Source organism: Littorina saxatilis, unplaced genomic scaffold, assembly GCF_037325665.1.
Source record: "Littorina saxatilis isolate snail1 unplaced genomic scaffold, US_GU_Lsax_2.0 scaffold_938, whole genome shotgun sequence".
Lineage (NCBI taxonomy): Eukaryota > Metazoa > Mollusca > Gastropoda > Littorinimorpha > Littorinidae > Littorina > Littorina saxatilis.
The window spans coordinates 1-20,000 of record NW_027126342.1 but is presented as its reverse complement, the minus strand read 5'-3'; the positions used below and the strand labels follow the sequence as shown (position 1 = coordinate 20,000).

At 41.9% G+C, this 20,000-nt stretch overlaps 1 protein-coding gene across 2 annotated transcripts in view; it reads right to left on the bottom strand.

Moving 5' to 3' along the window:
• The window catches only part of LOC138954780 (protein SCAI-like), a gene marked incomplete at its 3' end in the record, with an annotated part of 45,326 nt that extends 31,279 nt beyond the window's left edge, over window positions 1-14,047 (bottom strand). The window contains 6 exon segments of one of the 2 annotated variants that reach the window (XM_070326549.1): window positions 308-404; window positions 3,020-3,052; window positions 5,083-5,181; window positions 7,295-7,381; window positions 7,900-7,995; window positions 13,940-14,047. In XM_070326549.1, the coding sequence (XP_070182650.1) occupies window positions 308-404; window positions 3,020-3,052; window positions 5,083-5,181; window positions 7,295-7,381; window positions 7,900-7,995; window positions 13,940-14,043 (516 nt within the window). 2 annotated transcript variants of the gene reach the window in all.
• Between the last annotated feature and the right edge of the window lie 5,953 nt (window positions 14,048-20,000).

Genomic DNA, 20,000 nt, shown 5'->3' with positions numbered 1-20,000 from the left:
TCGAAAAACTTGCAGTGAAACTTGCAGTAGCTACAAGATAACGATAACACTGTACTCACCAGAAACATGGACAATAAACAATGAAAGACGAGAACCGGTTATGAACAACAATTATGATCAACAGTTCTTCGTCAGCAAACAATAATAATAAGAATGTAAAAAGAGAGATGACAGCAAGAGAAAGAAGTAACACACACACACACATACACACACACACACACACACACACACACACACACACACACACACACAAATGCAAGCAAGCAAGCACACACACACACACACACATGTGCGTGCGAAGTCTTACCCTGACCAAATCTCGCACGAGCTTCATTTTCTTGAGTAACAAGCACACGACGATGAAGCGAGCATAGTACCGCAGTTTTTTCACCATTAGGTCCGGCCTGCAAAACAACAACGCTCTCTTCAACAACAAGCACACAAGACTTGGTGCGTACGGTGCGTTTTGCCCGCGGTTTGTTGCTGTCTTGTGTCTGATGACGGGGGCTTGTGTCTGATGACGGGGGCTTGTGTCTGATGACGGGGGCTTGTGTCTGATGACGGGGGCTTGTGTCTGATGACGGGGGCTTGTGTCTGATGACGGGGGCTTGTGTCTGATGACGGGGGCTTGCGTACAGTGGAACCCCCTTTTAAGACCTTACAAATACTCTCGGCCATTTTATCAATTATTTCTGCTTGTTAGTTTGTTTTCAAGAATCCATCATAAGCTGTGGTCTTGTTGGTGATTCAACTTTATAACAAGTCGCGTAAGGCGAAATTACTACATTTAGTCAAGCTGTGGAACTCACAGAATGAAACTGAACGCATTGCATTTTTTCACAATGACCGTAGTCCGCCGTTCGTGCAAAACGCAGTGAAACTGACGAGCCTGTTTAGCGCGGTAGTGGTTTCGCTGTGCTGCATAGCACGCTTTTCTATACCTCTCTTCGTTTTAACTTTCTGAGCGTGTTTTTAATCCAAACATATCATATCTATATGTATTTGGAATCAGGAACCGACAAAGAATAAGATGAAATTGTTTTTAAATCGATTTCGGAAATTTTATTTTGATCATAATTTTTATATTTTTAATTTTCAGAGCTTGTTTTTAATCCGAATATAACATATTTATATGTTTTTGGAATCAGAAAATGATGAAGAATAAGATGAACGTAAATTTGCTTCGTTTTATAAAAAAATAATTTTAATTACAATTTTCAGATTTTTAATGACCCTTTGAAAGTCATTAATTAATTTTTAAGCCATCAAGCTGAAATGCAATACCAAAGTCCGGCCTTCGTCAAAGATTGCTTTACAAAAATTTCAATCTATTTGATTGAAAAATGAGGGTGTGACAGTGCCACCTCAACTTTTACAAAAAGCCGGATATGACGTTATCAAAGACATTTATCGAAAAAATGAAAAAACGTCTGAACCCAGGAACTCTCATGTAAAATTTCATAAAGATCGGTCCAGTAGTTAACTCTGAATCGCTCTACACACACACACACACACACACACACACACACCACGACCCTCGTCATATCATGAACATGGAAAACAGAAATAAAACTTTGTTTAAATCAAAATCAGGTCTTTAACGGAATGAGTTTTGAAATGGAGGTAAACTTACAGTGGTTACCAACAAAAAGGCTGTAAACGCAAGGTCTGAAAATGGGAGGAGTCTTAAATTGGGATTCTCAAAATGGGAGGAGTCTTAAATTGGGATTCTCAAAATGGGAGGAGTCTTAAATTGGGATTCTCAAAATGGGAGGAGTCTTAAATTGGGATTCTCAAAATGGGAGAAGTCTTAAATTGGGGTTCTCAAAATGGGGAGACTGTTAACTGGGGGGTCATAAAAGGGGAGGAGTGTTAACTGGGGGGTCTGATGAAAAAGGGGAGTGTTAACTGGGGGGTCTGATGAAAAAGGGGAGGAGTGTTTACTGGGGGGCCTAAGAAAAAGGGGAGGAGTGTTAACTGGGGGTCTTATGAAAAAGGGGAGTGTTAACTGGGGGTCTTATGAAAAAGGGGAGTGCTAACTGGGGGGTCTGATGAAAAAGGGGAGTGTTAACTGGGGGTCTTATGAAAAAGGGGAGTGTTAACTGGGGGGTCTGATGAAAAAGGGGAGTGTTAACTGGGGGTCTGATGAAAAAGGGGAGTGTTAACTGGGGGGGTCTGATGAAAAAGGGGAGTGTTAACTGGGGGTCTTATGAAAAAGGGGAGGAGTGTTAACTGGGGGGTCTTATGAAAAAGGGGGAGTGTTAACTGGGGGGTCTGATGAAAAAGGGGAGTGTTAACTGGGGGGTCTGATGAAAAAGGGGAGTGTTAACTGGGGGGTCTGATGAAAAAGGGGAGTGTTAACTGGGTGATGAAAAAGGGGAGTGTTAAATGGGGGGTCTGATGAAAAAGGGGAGTGTTAACTGGGGGGTCTGTTGAAAAAGGGGAGTGTTAACTGGGGTCTGATGAAAAAGGGGAGTGTTAACTGGGGGGTCTGATGAAAAAGGGGAGTGTTAACTGGGGGGTCTTATGAAAAAGGGGAGTGTTAACTGGGGGGGGTCCTAATGAAAAAGGGGGAGTGTTAACTGTGGGTCTGATGAAAAAGGGGAGTGTTAACTGGGGGGTCTTATGAAAAAGGGGAGTGTTAACTGGGGGGTCTTATGAAAAAGGGGAGTGTTAAGGGGGGGGGGGGGTCTAATGAAAAAGGGGAGTGTTAACTGGGGGTCTGATGAAAAAGGGGAGTGTTAACTGGGTGGTCTTATGAAAAAGGGGAGTGTTAACCGGGGGTCTTATGAAAAAGGGGAGTGTTAACCGGGGGTCTTATGAAAAAGGGGAGTGTTAACCGGGGGTCTTATGAAAAAAGGGGAGTGTTAACCGGGGGTCTTATGAAAAAAGGGGAGTGTTAACCGGGGGTCTTATGAAAAAAGGGGAGTGTTAACCGGGGGTCTTAACGGGGGGGGGTCCACTGTGCGCGGTGTGCATGTTGTGTTGGACAAGCAGACGACAACGACGTGCAACTCACATGTGTAACAGATTTTGTCCGGTCAGATTAGACCTGCAAGAGATAAAGGTCATTCACCACAAACACACGGGAACCCCCCTTTAAGACCTCAACACTGGCACAAAATCACATTAAGACCTCAACACTGGCACAAAATCACATTAACAAGGGAGTGAGTCTTAAAATGGAGGTCAACTTACAGATGCTACGAGCGGTAACATGTAAATACTAAGGTCTTTAAATAGGTGGTCTTAACAGGGAGGTTCCACTGAACAGAGCATTGAGCACTGAACAGAGCATTGAGCACTGAACAGAGCATTGAGCACTGAACAGAGCATTGAGCACTGAACAGAGCATTGAGCACTGAACAGAGCATTGAGCACTGAACAGAGCATTGAGCACTGAACAGAGCATTGAGCACTGAACAGAGCATTGAGCACTGAACAGAGCATTGAGCACTGAACAGAGCATTGAGCACTGAACAGAGCATTGAGCACTGAACAGAGCATTGAGCACTGAACAGAGCATTGAGCACTGAACAGAGCATTGACCACTGAACAGAGCATTGAGCACTGAACAGAGCATTGAGCAATGTAGCAGCAAGAAATCAACGACATGGACGTTAACCTCAAGTACATTCAAGTAAGAATAATCACATTGTCAAAGGGAAACCTATCTATACATCACTTAGTACAATAAAAAAAAGGTTCTCACTCAACAACAACAAAATGATAAAACAGGAAAGTGTCACTCACAGATGTGCCAACCTTTGTGAAGCCTAAAATGTTACAATTTGCATTTTGAGAGAATTTTCAGCCTAGCAAATCTGTAGTTTAGTGTAGCATTGCCTTAAATTTAATTGCCTGTCCAGCATTTATATAGATCTTAATATACATTTCGTAAAAACTTGATTTGGAAAAAGCAGGAACATGATACATGTACGCCCATGAGTGTCTGCACTGCCACTTTTCAGTGTGTGGACATTTGTCTGACCCAGAGTGAAAAGACCAAATGAGTAGCAGGACTGACAAGAAAGAGGGAACTGTTGCATGCTTGTGATTATTGGTTTGAGCGTAGCAATTTTTAGCTTGCCGTAACAGCGTAGCAACTTGTGTTACAATATAGCATGCCACGCACTCACACATTGTTTTCCTACAGAGACAAGACAATTCTGCGGAAACAAGAAAAGTTGTGACACAGGTTATAGCTCGCTTCAAATCCTCTTGTACTTAACTGTACCCCTTCATTTCATTACCTGTGTGACACAGGTTATAGCTCGCTTCAAATCCTCTTGTACTTAACTGTACCCCTTTATTCATTACCTGTGCATGTCTTGCTCTGTAGTCCTCTCAAAATTGATTCCAGACATTCAGTCCACTATGGTTTTGTGAGTGAAATAATGTTTTTGCCTTGGATGTCAAATATTTCTTCATAATGACTACTAACAATCACCAGAGTAACCCTCCTTGACAAAGCCTCTCAGCCAGCTATAACACTTTTTTGTCAACGGCAAATTCCTTTCCAACACATATTTCTCACGAGCAAACGACGGGTGTTTGCTGAATTTCACGTTGTTACCTGGTGACCCAGTCATGACTGAAGCCTGATAGAGGGAAGGGTCTGCTATGAAATTCAGTAGTCTTTATCAAGACCTAATTAATTAATATAAATATGTCTTCACGAACATTTGATTCATTTCATAAAGGGTAATGGTCCGCTTACTAATAAGCAATTTATAAAACAAAATACAAGCCTCTGAACACAAGTTTTTGAAACAGATACGCAAAACCCAGTACCAAGGTACCTCAAGTAATCTATACTGCTATTATTAGAAGACTGTTGGCCGTACCTCAAGTAATCCATACTGCTATTATTAGACGACTGTTGACCGTACCTCAAGTAATCTATACTGCTATTATTAGACGACTGTTGACAGAAATATGTGATTGCTACTGTAACAAGACTGTTGGCCGTACCTCTCTGACCCATACAGAAACATGTGATTGCTACTGTAAGAGGGATGGCCGTACCTCTCTGACCCATACAGAAACATGTGATTGCTACTGTAAGAGGGATGGCCGTACCTCTCTTCTTTGCTAGCCTTGGAGTAGTACGCCCGCATGCGGATGGCTGAGTAGAAGGAGAACGCTTCGTTCAGGTAGTTGGTCTCGCTCGTTCTCAAGCTGAAACAACGGGAGAGTTTTGTCATTGTGTTATAGAGTACACACATACTACATAGCTAGCACTCTTTCTATTGATTAAATGTAACCAGCACATTGAAACACAAAATAATCAGACACTTAAAAGGTAACATTAAGTTGAGGGTAAGGAGATAATGACTTTTTTTCTTTCTTTATTTGGTGTTTAACGTCGTTTTCAACCATTCAAGGTTATATCGCGACGGGAGATAATGACTTCATTCATATAATTCAAACAGGCTTTGAACCAATCGCACCACCACCACCCCCCCCCCCCCCCTCCTGACATTCTGATTCTTATCAATGTTATAATGTACACCCAACCCATCATCTAGAGGTATTTACGTGGTAAGTCAACGTGGGAGACCAGGTATTTTAGTTGGGACAGTCTTGTAATGGAGTCTTAACAGAGAGGTAATTACCTGGTAAGTCAACGTGGGAGACCAGGTATTTTAGTTGGGACAGTCTTGTAATGGAGTCTTAACAGAGAGGTAATTACCTGGTAAGTCAACGTGGGAGACCAGGTATTTTAGTTAGGACAGTCTTGTAATGGAGTCTTAACAGAGAGGTAATTACCTGGTAAGTCAACGTGGGAGACCAGGTATTTTAGTTGGGACAGTCTTGTAATGGAGTCTTAACAGAGAGGTAATTACCTGGTAAGTCAACGTGGGAGACCAGGTATTTTAGTTGGGACAGTCTTGTAATGGAGTCTTAACAGAGAGGTAATTACCTGGTAAGTCAACGTGGGAGACCAGGTATTTTAGTTAGGACAGTCTTGTAATGGAGTCTTAACAGAGAGGTAATTACCTGGTAAGTCAACGTGGGAGACCAGGTATTTTAGTTGGGACAGTCTTGTAATGGAGTCTTAACAGAGAGGTAATTACCTGGTAAGTCAACGTGGGAGACCAGGTATTTTAGTTGGGACAGTCTTGTAATGGAGTCTTAACAGAGAGGTAATTACCTGGTAAGTCAACGTGGGAGACCAGGTATTTTAGTTGGGACAGTCTTGTAATGGAGTCTTAACAGAGAGGTAATTACCTGGTAAGTCAACGTGGGAGACCAGGTATTTTAGTTGGGACAGTCTTGTAATGGAGTCTTAACAGAGAGGTAATTACCTGGTAAGTCAACGTGGGAGACCAGGTATTTTAGTTGGGACAGTCTTGTAATGGAGTCTTAACAGAGAGGTAATTACCTGGTAAGTCAACGTGGGAGACCAGGTATTTTAGTTGGGACAGTCTTGTAATGGAGTCTTAACAGAGAGGTAATTACCTGGTAAGTCAACGTGGGAGACCAGGTATTTTAGTTGGGACAGTCTTGTAATGGAGTCTTAACAGAGAGGTAATTACCTGGTAAGTCAACGTGGGAGACCAGGTATTATAGTTGGGACAGTCTTGTAATGGAGTCTTAACAGAGAGGTAATTACCTGGTAAGTCAACGTGGGAGACCAGGTATTTTAGTTGGGACAGTCTTGTAATGGAGTCTTAACAGAGAGGTAATTACCTGGTAAGTCAACGTGGGAGACCAGGTATTTTAGTTGGGACAGTCTTGTAATGGAGTCTTAACAGAGAGGTAATTACCTGGTAAGTCAACGTGGGAGACCAGGTATTTTAGTTGGGACAGTCTTGTAATGGAGTCTTAACAGAGAGGTTGCACTGTAGCGGAAAGAGTGGGGGTCAAGCACTGACTAGTAGTGGTTAAGGAATGAGAGTCAATGGTGAAGATCACTGACTAGTAGTGATTAAGGAATGAGAGTCAATGGTGAAGGTCACTGACTAGTAGTGATTAAGGAATGAGAGTCAATGGAGAAGGTCACTGACTAGTAGTGATTAAGGAATGAGAGTCAATGGTGAAGGTCACTGACTAGTAGTGGTTAAGGGTCAAGGGTCAAGCACTGACTAGTAGTGATTAAGGAATGAGAGTCAATGGAGAAGGTCACTGACTAGTAGTGATTAAGGAATGAGAGTCAATGGTGAAGGTCACTGACTAGTAGTGGTTAAGGGTCAAGGGTCAAGCACTGACTAGTAGTGATTAAGGAATGAGAGTCAATGGTGAAGGTCACTGACTAGTAGTGGTTAAGGGTCAAGGGTCAAGCACTGACTAGTAATGGTAGTAGAGCTGGCCGATCTTGGACGCCACCTCTCCAATCTGCCAGCGCTTCAGCCCGTACTTGGTGTCCAAGACTTGTCTGCAACACAAAACACAACAGTTTAACACACTGTCACTGTCACAACACACTGTCACAACACACTGTCCCAACACACTGTCACAACACACAACACACTGTCACAACACACAACACACTGTCACAACACTAAACACACTGTCACAATACTCAACACACTGTCAAAACACAATATACTCTGCACACACACACGAATTCAGGACCGTTCATGGTAGAGATTGGAATGTGGCTATAGTTTCCAAATCTAGTTGGATAGAATCAAAATTCTGATCAAAGAATCATAACTGACTGCAATCAAATATCTAAATTCTGATTTTATAAAAAAAAGTTAGCTGTAACAGTGTATAGAATCAAAATACTGATTCTAGCTATACATGCAGCGTTAAAATACAAAAACCAGCTGAATGAGATCTGAATTCTTAATCTTATTCTATCTAGCTGACCTGACCAGAATCAGAATTCTGATCTCATCCACAAGCATAAGATTAGTAGGTGCGGGTTCATGTGATGGGGGCACTGACCTGTGCTGCTGCTGAAATTTCCAGAGCTTGGTGTAGACATCGAACGTGCGGCCAAAGTAAGACTGCCACTGCTTGTGACCGTACTGGGGGAGGTCTCTGTTCAACATGGTCACACTTGATTACAATCAATCAAACACAGCTTGTGACCGTACTGGGGGAGGTCTCTGTTCAACATGGTCACACTTGATTACAATCAATCAAACACAGCTTGTGACCGTACTGGGGGAGGTCTCTGTTCAACATGGTCACACTTGATTACAATCAATCAAACACAGCTTGTGACCGTACTGGGGGAGGTCTCTGTTCAACATGGTCACACTTGATTACAATCAATCAAACACAGCTTGTGACCGTACTGGGGGAGATCTCTGTTCAACATGGTCACACTTGATTACAATCAATCAAACACAGCTTGTGACCGTACTGGGGGAGGTCTCTGTTCAACATGGTCACACTTGATTACAATCAATCAAACACAGCTTGTGACCGTACTGGGGGAGATCTCTGTTCAACATGGTCACACTTGATTACAATCAATCAAACACAGCTTGTGACCGTACTGGGGGAGGTCTCTGTTCAACATGGTCACACTTGATTACAATCAATCAAACACAGCTTGTGACCGTACTGGGGGAGATCTCTGTTCAACATGGTCACACTTGATTACAATCAATCAAACACAGCTTGTGACCGTACTGGGGGAGGTCTCTGTTCAACATGGTCACACTTGATTACAATCAATCAAACACAGCTTCACATGGTCACAATTGATTAGAATCAATCAACACATCTTCACATGGTCACAATTGATTAGAATCAATCAAACACAGCTTGTGACCGTACTGGGGGAGGTCTCTGTTCAACATGGTCACACTTGATTACAATCAATCAAACACAGCTTGTGACCGTACTGGGGGAGATCTCTGTCAAGTTCAACATGGTCACACTTGATTACAATCAATCAAACACAGCTTGTGACCGTACTGGGGGAGGTCTCTGTTCAACATGGTCACACTTGATTACAATCAATCAAACACAGCTTGTGACCGTACTGGGGGAGGTCTCTGTTCAACATGGTCACACTTGATTACAATCAATCAAACACAGCTTGTGACCGTACTGGGGGAGATCTCTGTTCAACATGGTCACACTTGATTACAATCAATCAAACACTGCTTGTGACCGTACTGGGGGAGATCTCTGTTCAACATGGTCACACTTGATTACAATCAATCAAACACAGCTTGTGACCGTACTGGGGGAGGTCTCTGTTCAACATGGTCACACTTGATTACAATCAATCAAACACAGCTTGTGACCGTACTGGGGGAGGTCTCTGTTCAACATGGTCACACTTGATTACAATCAATCAAACACAGCTTGTGACCGTACTGGGGGAGGTCTCTGTTCAACATGGTCACACTTGATTACAATCAATCAAACACAGCTTCACATGGTCACAATTGATTAGAATCAATCAACACAGCTTCACATGGTCACAATTGATTAGAATCAATCAAACACAGCTTGTGACCGTACTGGGGGAGGTCTCTGTTCAACATGGTCACACTTGATTACAATCAATCAAACACTGCTTGTGACCGTACTGGGGGAGATCTCTGTCAAGTTCAACATGGTCACACTTGATTACAATCAATCAAACACAGCTTGTGACCGTACTGGGGGAGGTCTCTGTTCAACATGGTCACACTTGATTACAATCAATCAAACACAGCTTGTGACCGTACTGGGGGAGGTCTCTGTTCAACATGGTCACACTTGATTACAATCAATCAAACACAGCTTGTGACCGTACTGGGGGAGGTCTCTGTTCAACATGGTCACACTTGATTACAATCAATCAAACACAGCTTGTGACCGTACTGGGGGAGGTCTCTGTTCAACATGGTCACACTTGATTACAATCAATCAAACACAGCTTGTGACCGTACTGGGGGAGGTCTCTGTTCAACATGGTCACACTTGATTACAATCAATCAAACACAGCTTGTGACCGTACTGGGGGAGGTCTCTGTTCAACATGGTCACAATTGATTACAATCAATCAAACACAGCTTGTGACCGTACTGGGGGAGGTCTCTGTTCAACATGGTCACACTTGATTACAATCAATCAAACACAGCTTGTGACCGTACTGGGGGAGGTCTCTGTTCAACATGGTCACACTTGATTACAATCAATCAAACACAGCTTGTGACCGTACTGGGGGAGATCTCTGTTCAACATGGTCACACTTGATTACAATCAATCAAACACAGCTTGTGACCGTACTGGGGGAGGTCTCTGTTCAACATGGTCACACTTGATTACAATCAATCAAACACAGCTTGTGACCGTACTGGGGGAGGTCTCTGTTCAACATGGTCACACTTGATTACAATCAATCAAACACAGCTTGTGACCGTACTGGGGGAGGTCTCTGTTCAACATGGTCACACTTGATTACAATCAATCAAACACAGCTTCACATGGTCACAATTAATTAGAATCAATCAACACATCTTCACATGGTCACAATTGATTAGAATCAATCAAACACAGCTTGTGACCGTACTGGGGGAGGTCTCTGTTCAACATGGTCACACTTGATTACAATCAATCAAACACAGCTTGTGACCGTACTGGGGGAGATCTCTGTCAAGTTCAACATGGTCACACTTGATTACAATCAATCAAACACAGCTTGTGACCGTACTGGGGGAGGTCTCTGTTCAACATGGTCACACTTGATTACAATCAATCAAACACAGCTTGTGACCGTACTGGGGGAGGTCTCTGTTCAACATGGTCACACTTGATTACAATCAATCAAACACAGCTTGTGACCGTACTGGGGGAGGTCTCTGTTCAACATGGTCACACTTGATTACAATCAATCAAACACAGCTTGTGACCGTACTGGGGGAGGTCTCTGTTCAACATGGTCACACTTGATTACAATCAATCAAACACAGCTTGTGACCGTACTGGGGGAGGTCTCTGTTCAACATGGTCACACTTGATTACAATCAATCAAACACAGCTTGTGACCGTACTGGGGGAGGTCTCTGTTCAACATGGTCACACTTGATTACAATCAATCAAACACAGCTTGTGACCGTACTGGGGGAGGTCTCTGTTCAACATGGTCACACTTGATTACAATCAATCAAACACAGCTTGTGACCGTACTGGGGGAGATCTCTGTTCAACATGGTCACACTTGATTACAATCAATCAAACACAGCTTCACATGTGAAATAATTCCTAACAAGGATTATTTCTTATTTTACACAGACTGTCTGCTGTGGCATTTAGCTTATCATTCAAGAGGTGACTAAACTAAAAGGGACACAACTACGCTTATTATTTTGACATGTATTTCAGTGGGTTACTTCCCTTGACTTAAATTAACTACTTGTTGTCATGTTCTGGTTATTGCAATTATCAAGTTATAAAATAGAAGTAGTGATGAGAAAATTATCAGAAGTATCTGAAAGTCATTGGTTACATTTAAGGAATATTTAGATGTTGAAATTATATTTTTGGCTCACGTAAGTGTAGCCTATGCGATCGTAACTTTGTCTGTCTGTGCGTGCGTGCGTATGTGCGTATGTGCGTATGTGCGTGCGTGCGTGCGTGCGTGTGTATGTCTGTGATAGAAACTCTAACATTTGAAGACGTCACATTACCTTGACGTCACATTATGACGTAAGAGGGTTAGACGTCACGCGAAGGAAGTACTGAAAGTCTCGGTCATTATTATTTTGAGCGGGCCGAGACTAGTGTACATGCAGACAGACAGATCTAGATCTAGTGTCTCGCTTTCTTGCACAGTTTCACCTATGCTCTTTCTGTGTGTGTGTGTGTGTGTGTGTGTGTGTGTGTGTGTGTGTGTGTGTGTGTGTGTGTGTGTGTGTGTGTGTGTGTGTGTGTGTGTGTGTGACGGAGTGATTGAGTTTGTGTTACTGTTTGTCGATTTCTTACGTGAGCCTTGATGGCTTCGCCTCTTGTTAACTATGAAGATATATTACTTATGATGAAACCACCTTCCAACTTTTTGAGTTCCCATGTCTGGAAGTGGGGTTTCTCTCTTTTTGATGGCATGATGTTCTGAGAGAGATGGCACCGGCTTCGGGTGGCTAGAACATGGGGGTTAAAGTGCTCCTAATTCAGGTAAGAGACTGAAAATACTGTTGGAGATGATCACACAAACCGTTTACTTGTATTTCTATGCAAAGATAAATCATGGATGAATAATATTGAAGATGATTCCAGTAGATAGAAAATGGTATGTCATTGTCTGTTGTGTGGCCATGTGGTCTTGAGTTTGGGAAAAAACCTGTGTGAGGTATCGGAAAGTGTTCTGTGGTTTGAAATGTTATGTTTGTAATTTGTATCAAGTTTCTCTGTTGGTTACTATTTGTATTTGTCACTTTGTGATGGTAGAAAATGTTGAGGAGTCTGATTTTGACTGATGGAGTTGGGACTGTTTTGATGGAGTGGAATCACATTTGTGTTAGTGTATGCTGATACAGTTCTTTTGTGACACTGTGTACAGTATGGCTGAGTAAGATGAGGCTGAAATGTATTTTAGTCATATCGAAGAACTTGAGGCTTCAAGTGTTTTGGTTCTTCTGTGAGTGGTGTATTTTTAATTCATCACTAGTGGACGTAGTGACGTTTTGATTTGACTTTGTTGCACTTAGTCATATGCAACTCAAAACACAACTTCTTGTTCATGTTTAAAAGAAAGTTGTTATCATAGATGGTGATTGAACATTTTCTTGTCAATGTTGATTCCTATGTCGTGCGTCACATGACATACTTTTCAGTTCTAAAGCGCTCAAGTTTTGTCATCAGTCATAAGAGTTTGTCTCGTTTTGTATATTCTAATCCTATGTTCTTATTGTCAGGTTGTTTACTATTTACATTTGTTTTGTTATAGTGTGTTTATGAGTGTTATGCATTGTATTTTCAGGGGCACTTTTCCTACCTCCCCTTCAGAGCTGCGTTTTAGTTTATGTTTTTCCTCAAGTCTTTAGTTTAGCTAATAGTTATTGTTTTTTACCGAAGTTGTGTATAAGAAAAGAAGTGTTAGTGTTAGTGTTAGTGAAAGTGAAGAAAAGGTAATAAATGTTTAAAGGTAAATTACAGTGTGTTGCCTTGACGACTGTGTAGTAGTGAAAGTTGTTTGAGTGTTGATGTCGTGAAGAGTAAAACTCAGTCTTTGTAGAGTAGACTTTTTTCTAAGAAATCTCTTTTCCCGAACCCGACCTTATGTCCACTTAATACATTCCGGCGAAGTGACAAGGTTTAAATAAAATTTGGCAATACGACTACTTGTAGTATTGGCAAGGTTTACATTAGAAAACAACAACAACCAGTGTGGACATTCAAGAACAAGTTTTGGTATGGGAACTGCATGTGCAATTGTACACTGAAGTGAAACAGCACTGAAAAACTTGCACTGAAAATCCCAGGTTCACAATGAAAGTCTGTGTGCATGGCACTTAATTGGTGAAGATATAGTTGTTGGCCCCGGACATTAACCTGAATAACCCCAGCTGAAATACAACTATGGAGAATTGAAGGATTGACGGGTATGTATTGAAAACCGTGTTTCTGTGGCAGCACACTCACCAACAAAACCAGTCATGGTGCAAATAGTGAGATACAACAATCACTGAATCAGCTGCCATCTAATAGTACGACAGAACCCTCTCCGTGGATACATCAATTTGGCAAGTCTGCCTCGGATATCTTCACTTGCCCACGGGCAGATTTCACAGTCTGAGAGAGAGAGAGAGAGAGAGAGAGAGAGAGAGAGAGAGAGAGAGAGAGAGAGAGAGAGAGAGAGAGAGAGAGAGAGAGAGAGAGAGATGGAGAGAGAGATTCCACTCCACTTTACGCCGGTGGTAAAACAGCGAACAACACGGGTGTAGCAGCCGACACAGATACGACAGCACAGTGAACGGCAATTCACCATGCATACAGTACAACAACGCAGTAAAAAAAAGAACGTAGAAACAAGTCAAACCTCAAGCCATTGAAAAGCTGCTTCGATTTTTCCAAATGGTGGCAGAATTCATTGACAATCTTGCGTTCTCCCTCATCCATCGCCACTGGCGGCTCGGTCGCCATGTTTGTTTTCTAGTTACATGGTACTCTCTAACCTCACAAATTCACTGTCTATGCCCACAAAACATTGACTTACGCTGATGATACGACCACGGAGAGAGGAAAACATTTTTACTCTTGACAGAATGTTTCTAAGTTAGGTGCTGAGCGCCAAGATTGACATTAATGATTTACGGATAATTTTGCGACTAAATGATGTAATGTGCATGCGCACTTGAGTGAAGGAATCTAATGCATATTCATAATTTATGTCCGTCCGCGAAGTTCTGCGATGTTGGGGGTGGAGGGGGTTCCACAAAATTAACACGGTGCAAATGGAGCAGGCCGTAAAAGCCCATAAATCGTCCCATCAATATGTGTTCAACATTTTGTTTTATTGGGTCTGCATAACTTGTTCAGGATATATATGTAATTTATGTTCAGTTCAAAATCGAATTTCATTTCAGTTTTATAAAAAATGTGGATATCATCATCCAACCGATTCTTGAAGGCCAAGTTATAACACTTAACTGTGCTTTTTTAACAGATGGTGCAAATTCAATGGCCTTCCAAAGGCCCGGGTGCGGTTCTGTTAACAAAAATAATTTATCCTCAAATTGGTTAGGCTGCTCAATAAAAAATGTTATCCCCGAGTACAAGGGTCCAGCAGACTTTAATTGTCTGTCTGTGTGTGTGTCTCGACTTAACAGCTTATTGCAGGGAAACTACCGGGCGCAGTTCGTTCAAAAGTTGATACACTAACTTGATAATAGGTCCGATTGATCGTATTAAAACTTCATAATGTTACCTGGGACCTAAATGCGAAATAAACCACAAAAAAACGACTTGGCGGCGGGGGGAATTCGCGGAGCCACAGCCAGCCAGGCAGTCTCATAGAACAGCCGAACGCGTCACACATTGACGAGAAATATAGCGTCATAAAAAGATTACGTCACGGTCAAAAGTCTTTGACGTCTTTTTCTCTCGCGCGGTGTGTGTGTGTGTGTGTGTGTGTGTGTGTGCGTGCGCGTGCATGAGTCTGTATATACTCGTGTGTGTGTGTGTGTGTGTGTGTAAAAGAGAGAGGAAGAGAGAGGGAGTGAGGGAGAGAGTGTGTGTGTGTGTGTGTGTGTGTGTGTGCATTTTCACTGTGATCAAATTACTAACAAATAAAAGAGAAAGGCCAGTCACCACGCACATCCTCGGCTCGCATGCAATGTATTTATATAGCAAAGGGAATGCCTGTAATTCACACAGATCAATCACTTGGTCTTAAACGTGCACAAGACAAAAAGTTTCATACTGGGGGAGCGAGCCAATCTGAAGAGTACTCGGGTCCAGCGCGAGCGTTTTTTATTAATATCATTTCTGGTCTTATCATATTATTCTGTCAAACTGAAAACTACAAAATACAAAAAAACTACAAAATACGTCCACACTCTTCCGAAGTTCTCAAAGTTCTCCTCCACACCCTGGCATGTACATACATAATCAAACTTTAGCCAGGGTGACAGAAATCATTTCAAACAACCAATCAACATCTTAGTAACCACCCGTAACCACGACACTCTACAAGATACAACAAGATACAAGAAATTTTATTGTCCTCATCAATACAAGGAAATTTGGCATGTGTGTGGCAAGACATAATACACTGGTACATAGACATTTACAAAGCAACAACTGAAGTTCAATATCAACACACCCTTACGCACACATACCCACTACTTCAGACACACAGGCTACATGTGCCCCTCGGACGTACGCAACCCACAATTCACCCAGCCATACAACTCCACATGCACTTACTCATTCATGCAGCACTCTAGAGCCCGGCCATGCACAACTCACACACTGGAACCCTCGTACGGCTACATATGACACCCGCACAAACATTACAGCCTCAAACATCGTACTAGATCTACAACTAACAAGCATACATCCACTATCAAACACCGAATACATCATCACACATTACATCATAACATATTGCACAAACATTACAACATCAAACATCGTACTATAATCTACAACTAACAAACAATCATACACTATCAAACACCAAATATATCATCGTACATTAAATAACATCATACCCCCCCACCCCACCATACATTCACAATCGACACAGAATACATCATCATACATATACATTACATCATAACCCCCATACATACGCAATCAACACATAGTACATCATCATACCGAAAAAACAACAGCAGAAACTTACACTCAAACCCACACACACACACGCACGCAAACACACACCCGCACACACACACACACACACACACACACACACACACACACACACACACACGGCAACGACGCCCATTTTCATAGAAACACGTGACAGTAGGCCTAACCCCCTCGTATAAGCGGGAACCGTGATGAAAGAGTGGTGGCCAATGACCCAGAACAAACAAAAGTCAAAGCTGGCAACTCAGGTTTGTATTCAGGGAAATTTGCACGAAATGCATGCACAAGATACGATTTTTACATTTAGTCAAGTTTTGACTAAATGTTTTAACGTAGAGGGGGGAATCGAGACGAGGGTCGTGGTGTATGTGCGTGCGTGCGTGCGTGTGTGTGTGTGTCTGTGTGTGTGTGTAGAGCGATTCAGAACTACTGGACCGATCTTTATGAAATTTGACATGCGAGTTCCTGGGTATGATATCCCCATACGTTTTTTTCATTTTTTTGATAAATGTCTTTGATGACGTCATATCCGGCTTTTCGTGAAAGTTGAGGCGGCACTGTCACGCCCTCATTTTTCAACCAAATTCAGTGGTTGAAATTTTGGTCAAGTAATCTTTGACGAAGCCCGGACTTCGGTATTGCATTTCAGCTTGGTGGCTTAAAAATTAATTAATGACTTTGGTCATTAAAAATCTGAAAATTGTAAAAAAAATATTTATTTTATAAAACGATCCAAATTTACGTTCATCTTATTCTCCATCATTTGCTGATTCCAAAAACATATAAATATGTTATATTTGGATTAAAAACAAGCTCTGAAAATTAAATATATAAAAATTATTATCAAAATTAATTTGTCGAAATCAATTTAAAAACAACTTTCACCTTATTCCTTGTCGGTTCCTGATTCCAAAAACATATAGATATGATATGTTTGGATTAAAAACACGCTCAGAAAGTTAAAACGAAGAGAGGTACAGAAAAGCGTGCTATCATTCTCAGCGCAACTACTACCCCGCTCTTCTTGTCAATTTCACTACCTTTGCCGTGCGCGGTGGACTGACGATGCTACGAGTATACGTACGGTCTTGCTGCGTTGCATTGCGTTCAGTTTCATTCTGTGAGTTCGACAGCTACTTGACTAAATGTTGTATTTTCGCCTTACGCGACTTGTTCCTTCTATTTTCTATCTTTAAAACTTTCATTTGCGTCAGCTCGGTTTGATATGAAAAACTGAAGAAAAGCCCTGCCTTTTTGCACTGAGAAACTGTGGAAGTAGCGTGTTTACTACTGGGTCTGGCTGAAGTACATTTACCCTCATTTACTTCCTCGTTAGCTTCCAAAGTTAACTCTTTTTTCGTCCCATGCATGCGAAAGTGAGGATGTACTTCCGATGTCGCTCAAAACTTTAGAAGTAGTCGCAAACTACCCTGAGTTACTTCCTCGCTTTGCTTCGAAGTAAACCCTTTTCAGTTCCGGCCCATGCATAGGAAAGTAAGGGAAGTACGTCCGATGTCACTCAAAATTTCGGGAGTTGTCGCGAACTTCCCCCATAAGCATTGTATGTACGGTGCATCAGTAGATCAGTTAAAATTAGGACATGTACTGAAAGTGTAATCCATGTCAGAGTTCGGTGGGTTATAGAAACAAGAAAATACCCAGCATGCTTCCCAAAATCGGCGTATGCTGCCTGAATGGCGAGGTAAAAACGGCAATATACACGTAAAAATCCACTGGTGCAAAAACATGAGTAAACGTGGGAGTTTCAGCCCATGCACGAAGAAGAAGAAGAGGAAGAAGAAGAAGGCCTGTATGGGTTAGTATTGGTGTGTCTCTCTGCCTTTCACTTTCTCTCTCACACAATTTGTCAATGTCAAAGTGAACGTCAATACCAGCCAGTCAATATATATATTTTTTTTTTAACTCTCGTTCTTTCTTGTCCAAGTCATGCAGATCTTGACGTTCACTTTTACATCGACGAAAACACAAGTTCGTTAAATCCACCAGACCCTTGTAACATAATCGTTCCTTGATCTTTATTTGGGTTAAGTTTGGGTATCTTAGCTTGCTTTGAATCCGAAACTTTTGAAATGGCTCCAGGGTTGAGTGAGGGCCCCAAAGGGGGGGTGTCATCACGATCACGGGAAGGGAACCCCTGTATCCCCCCCCCCCCTAATCTGCCCCTGCACTCATACACATTCAACTCCCACACCCTCACTCACACACATGTATATATACTTGCACAATTTCACATTTCCAGGTCTAAATCCTTTAAACCCATTTTCTCAAAAACTATTGGACGAACACCAGTGGCAAATCACGGTCACGGTAAAAGTTGCAAGTATAGAAAGCACGTGTCAAAGTAAACACAACCACACAATAATTCGCAAAAAAAGACTGTTTTACATATAATACATATAGAAACATTGATTTAATTATAACAACATAAGAAAGAATGACAAAATGTGTGTGAGCGAGAGAAAGAGGGAGAGACACACAAACCCACGCCCATACACATGCGTGCACGTTTATGTTCTAATGCAACTGATTTCACAAGAGGATCATCATTTTAAATTTTCTGAAGGTATACTTTTATCTATTTTCGGGCATGGCAGATTTTGAAACAGCGCTAGCATGTGTGTGTGGTGTTTGTGTGTGTGTGTGTGTGTGTGTGTGTGTGTGTGTGTGTGTGTGTGTGTGTGTGTGTGTGATTCTTCAGGTTCGTTAAATTCACCAGACCCTTGTAACATAATCGTTCCTTGATCTTTATTTGGGTTAAGTTTGGGTATCTTAGCTTGCTTTGAATCCGAAACTTTTGAAATGGCTCCAGGGTTGAGTGAGGGCCCCAAAGGGGGGGGGGGGGGTGGGGGTATCATCACGATCACGGGAAGGGAAATTTTAGCTTTCACGATCACAGTTACCTTGATTTTTGTTTTCACGATCACGAACACCAGTGGCAAATCACGGTCACGGTAAAAGTTGCAGGTACAGAAAGCACGTGTCAAAGTAAACACAACCACACAGTAATTCGCTCCTCTGGATCTATTGTTTATTCAACACAAAGTGACAACTGTTGCACTTTTTTTATTATTTTTTAAAAATTCTCTTTCATACACACATGTGAAATACATATTATGATTTGTAATCAGTAACAAGAATGTTGTTTTCATTTTTTTTTCTCTCGCTCTCTCTCTCTCTCTCATACAGACACTCACAGGAATATACACTCCAGGGGCGGAGCAGTTAAGCCAGAGGGGGGGGGGGGGTTACAACCTGGGGTCCAGCTTAGCCCCCCAGAAGCTGAAGAGATTTAGCTATTTTATGAACAATTTATTGCTTATCCTTGATTTTAAACATGATCAACTGGTGTCAGCAGCCACTCATTATTTCTTTTAAAGTTAGTATTATCATTTTATTTTTGACAGCCGGGGGGAGGGGGGGGTTCCGGAACCCCAGTATCCCCTCCCCCCCTAATCTGCCCCTGCACTCATACACATTCAACTCCCACACCCTCACTCACACACATGAATATATACTTGCACAATTTCACATTTCCAGGTCTAAATCTTTTAAACCCATTTTCTCAAAAACTATTGGGTGGATTGAAATTAAAGTACATGTATGTGTGATGGTAGAGTCTATAATCCTGACTAAAGGTCAGTCTAGGAATCATGAAGGTGGGTGAAGGAATATACACTCATACACATTCAACTCCCACACCCTCACTCACACACATGAATATATACTTGCACAATTTCACATTTCCAGAGCTATAAATCTTT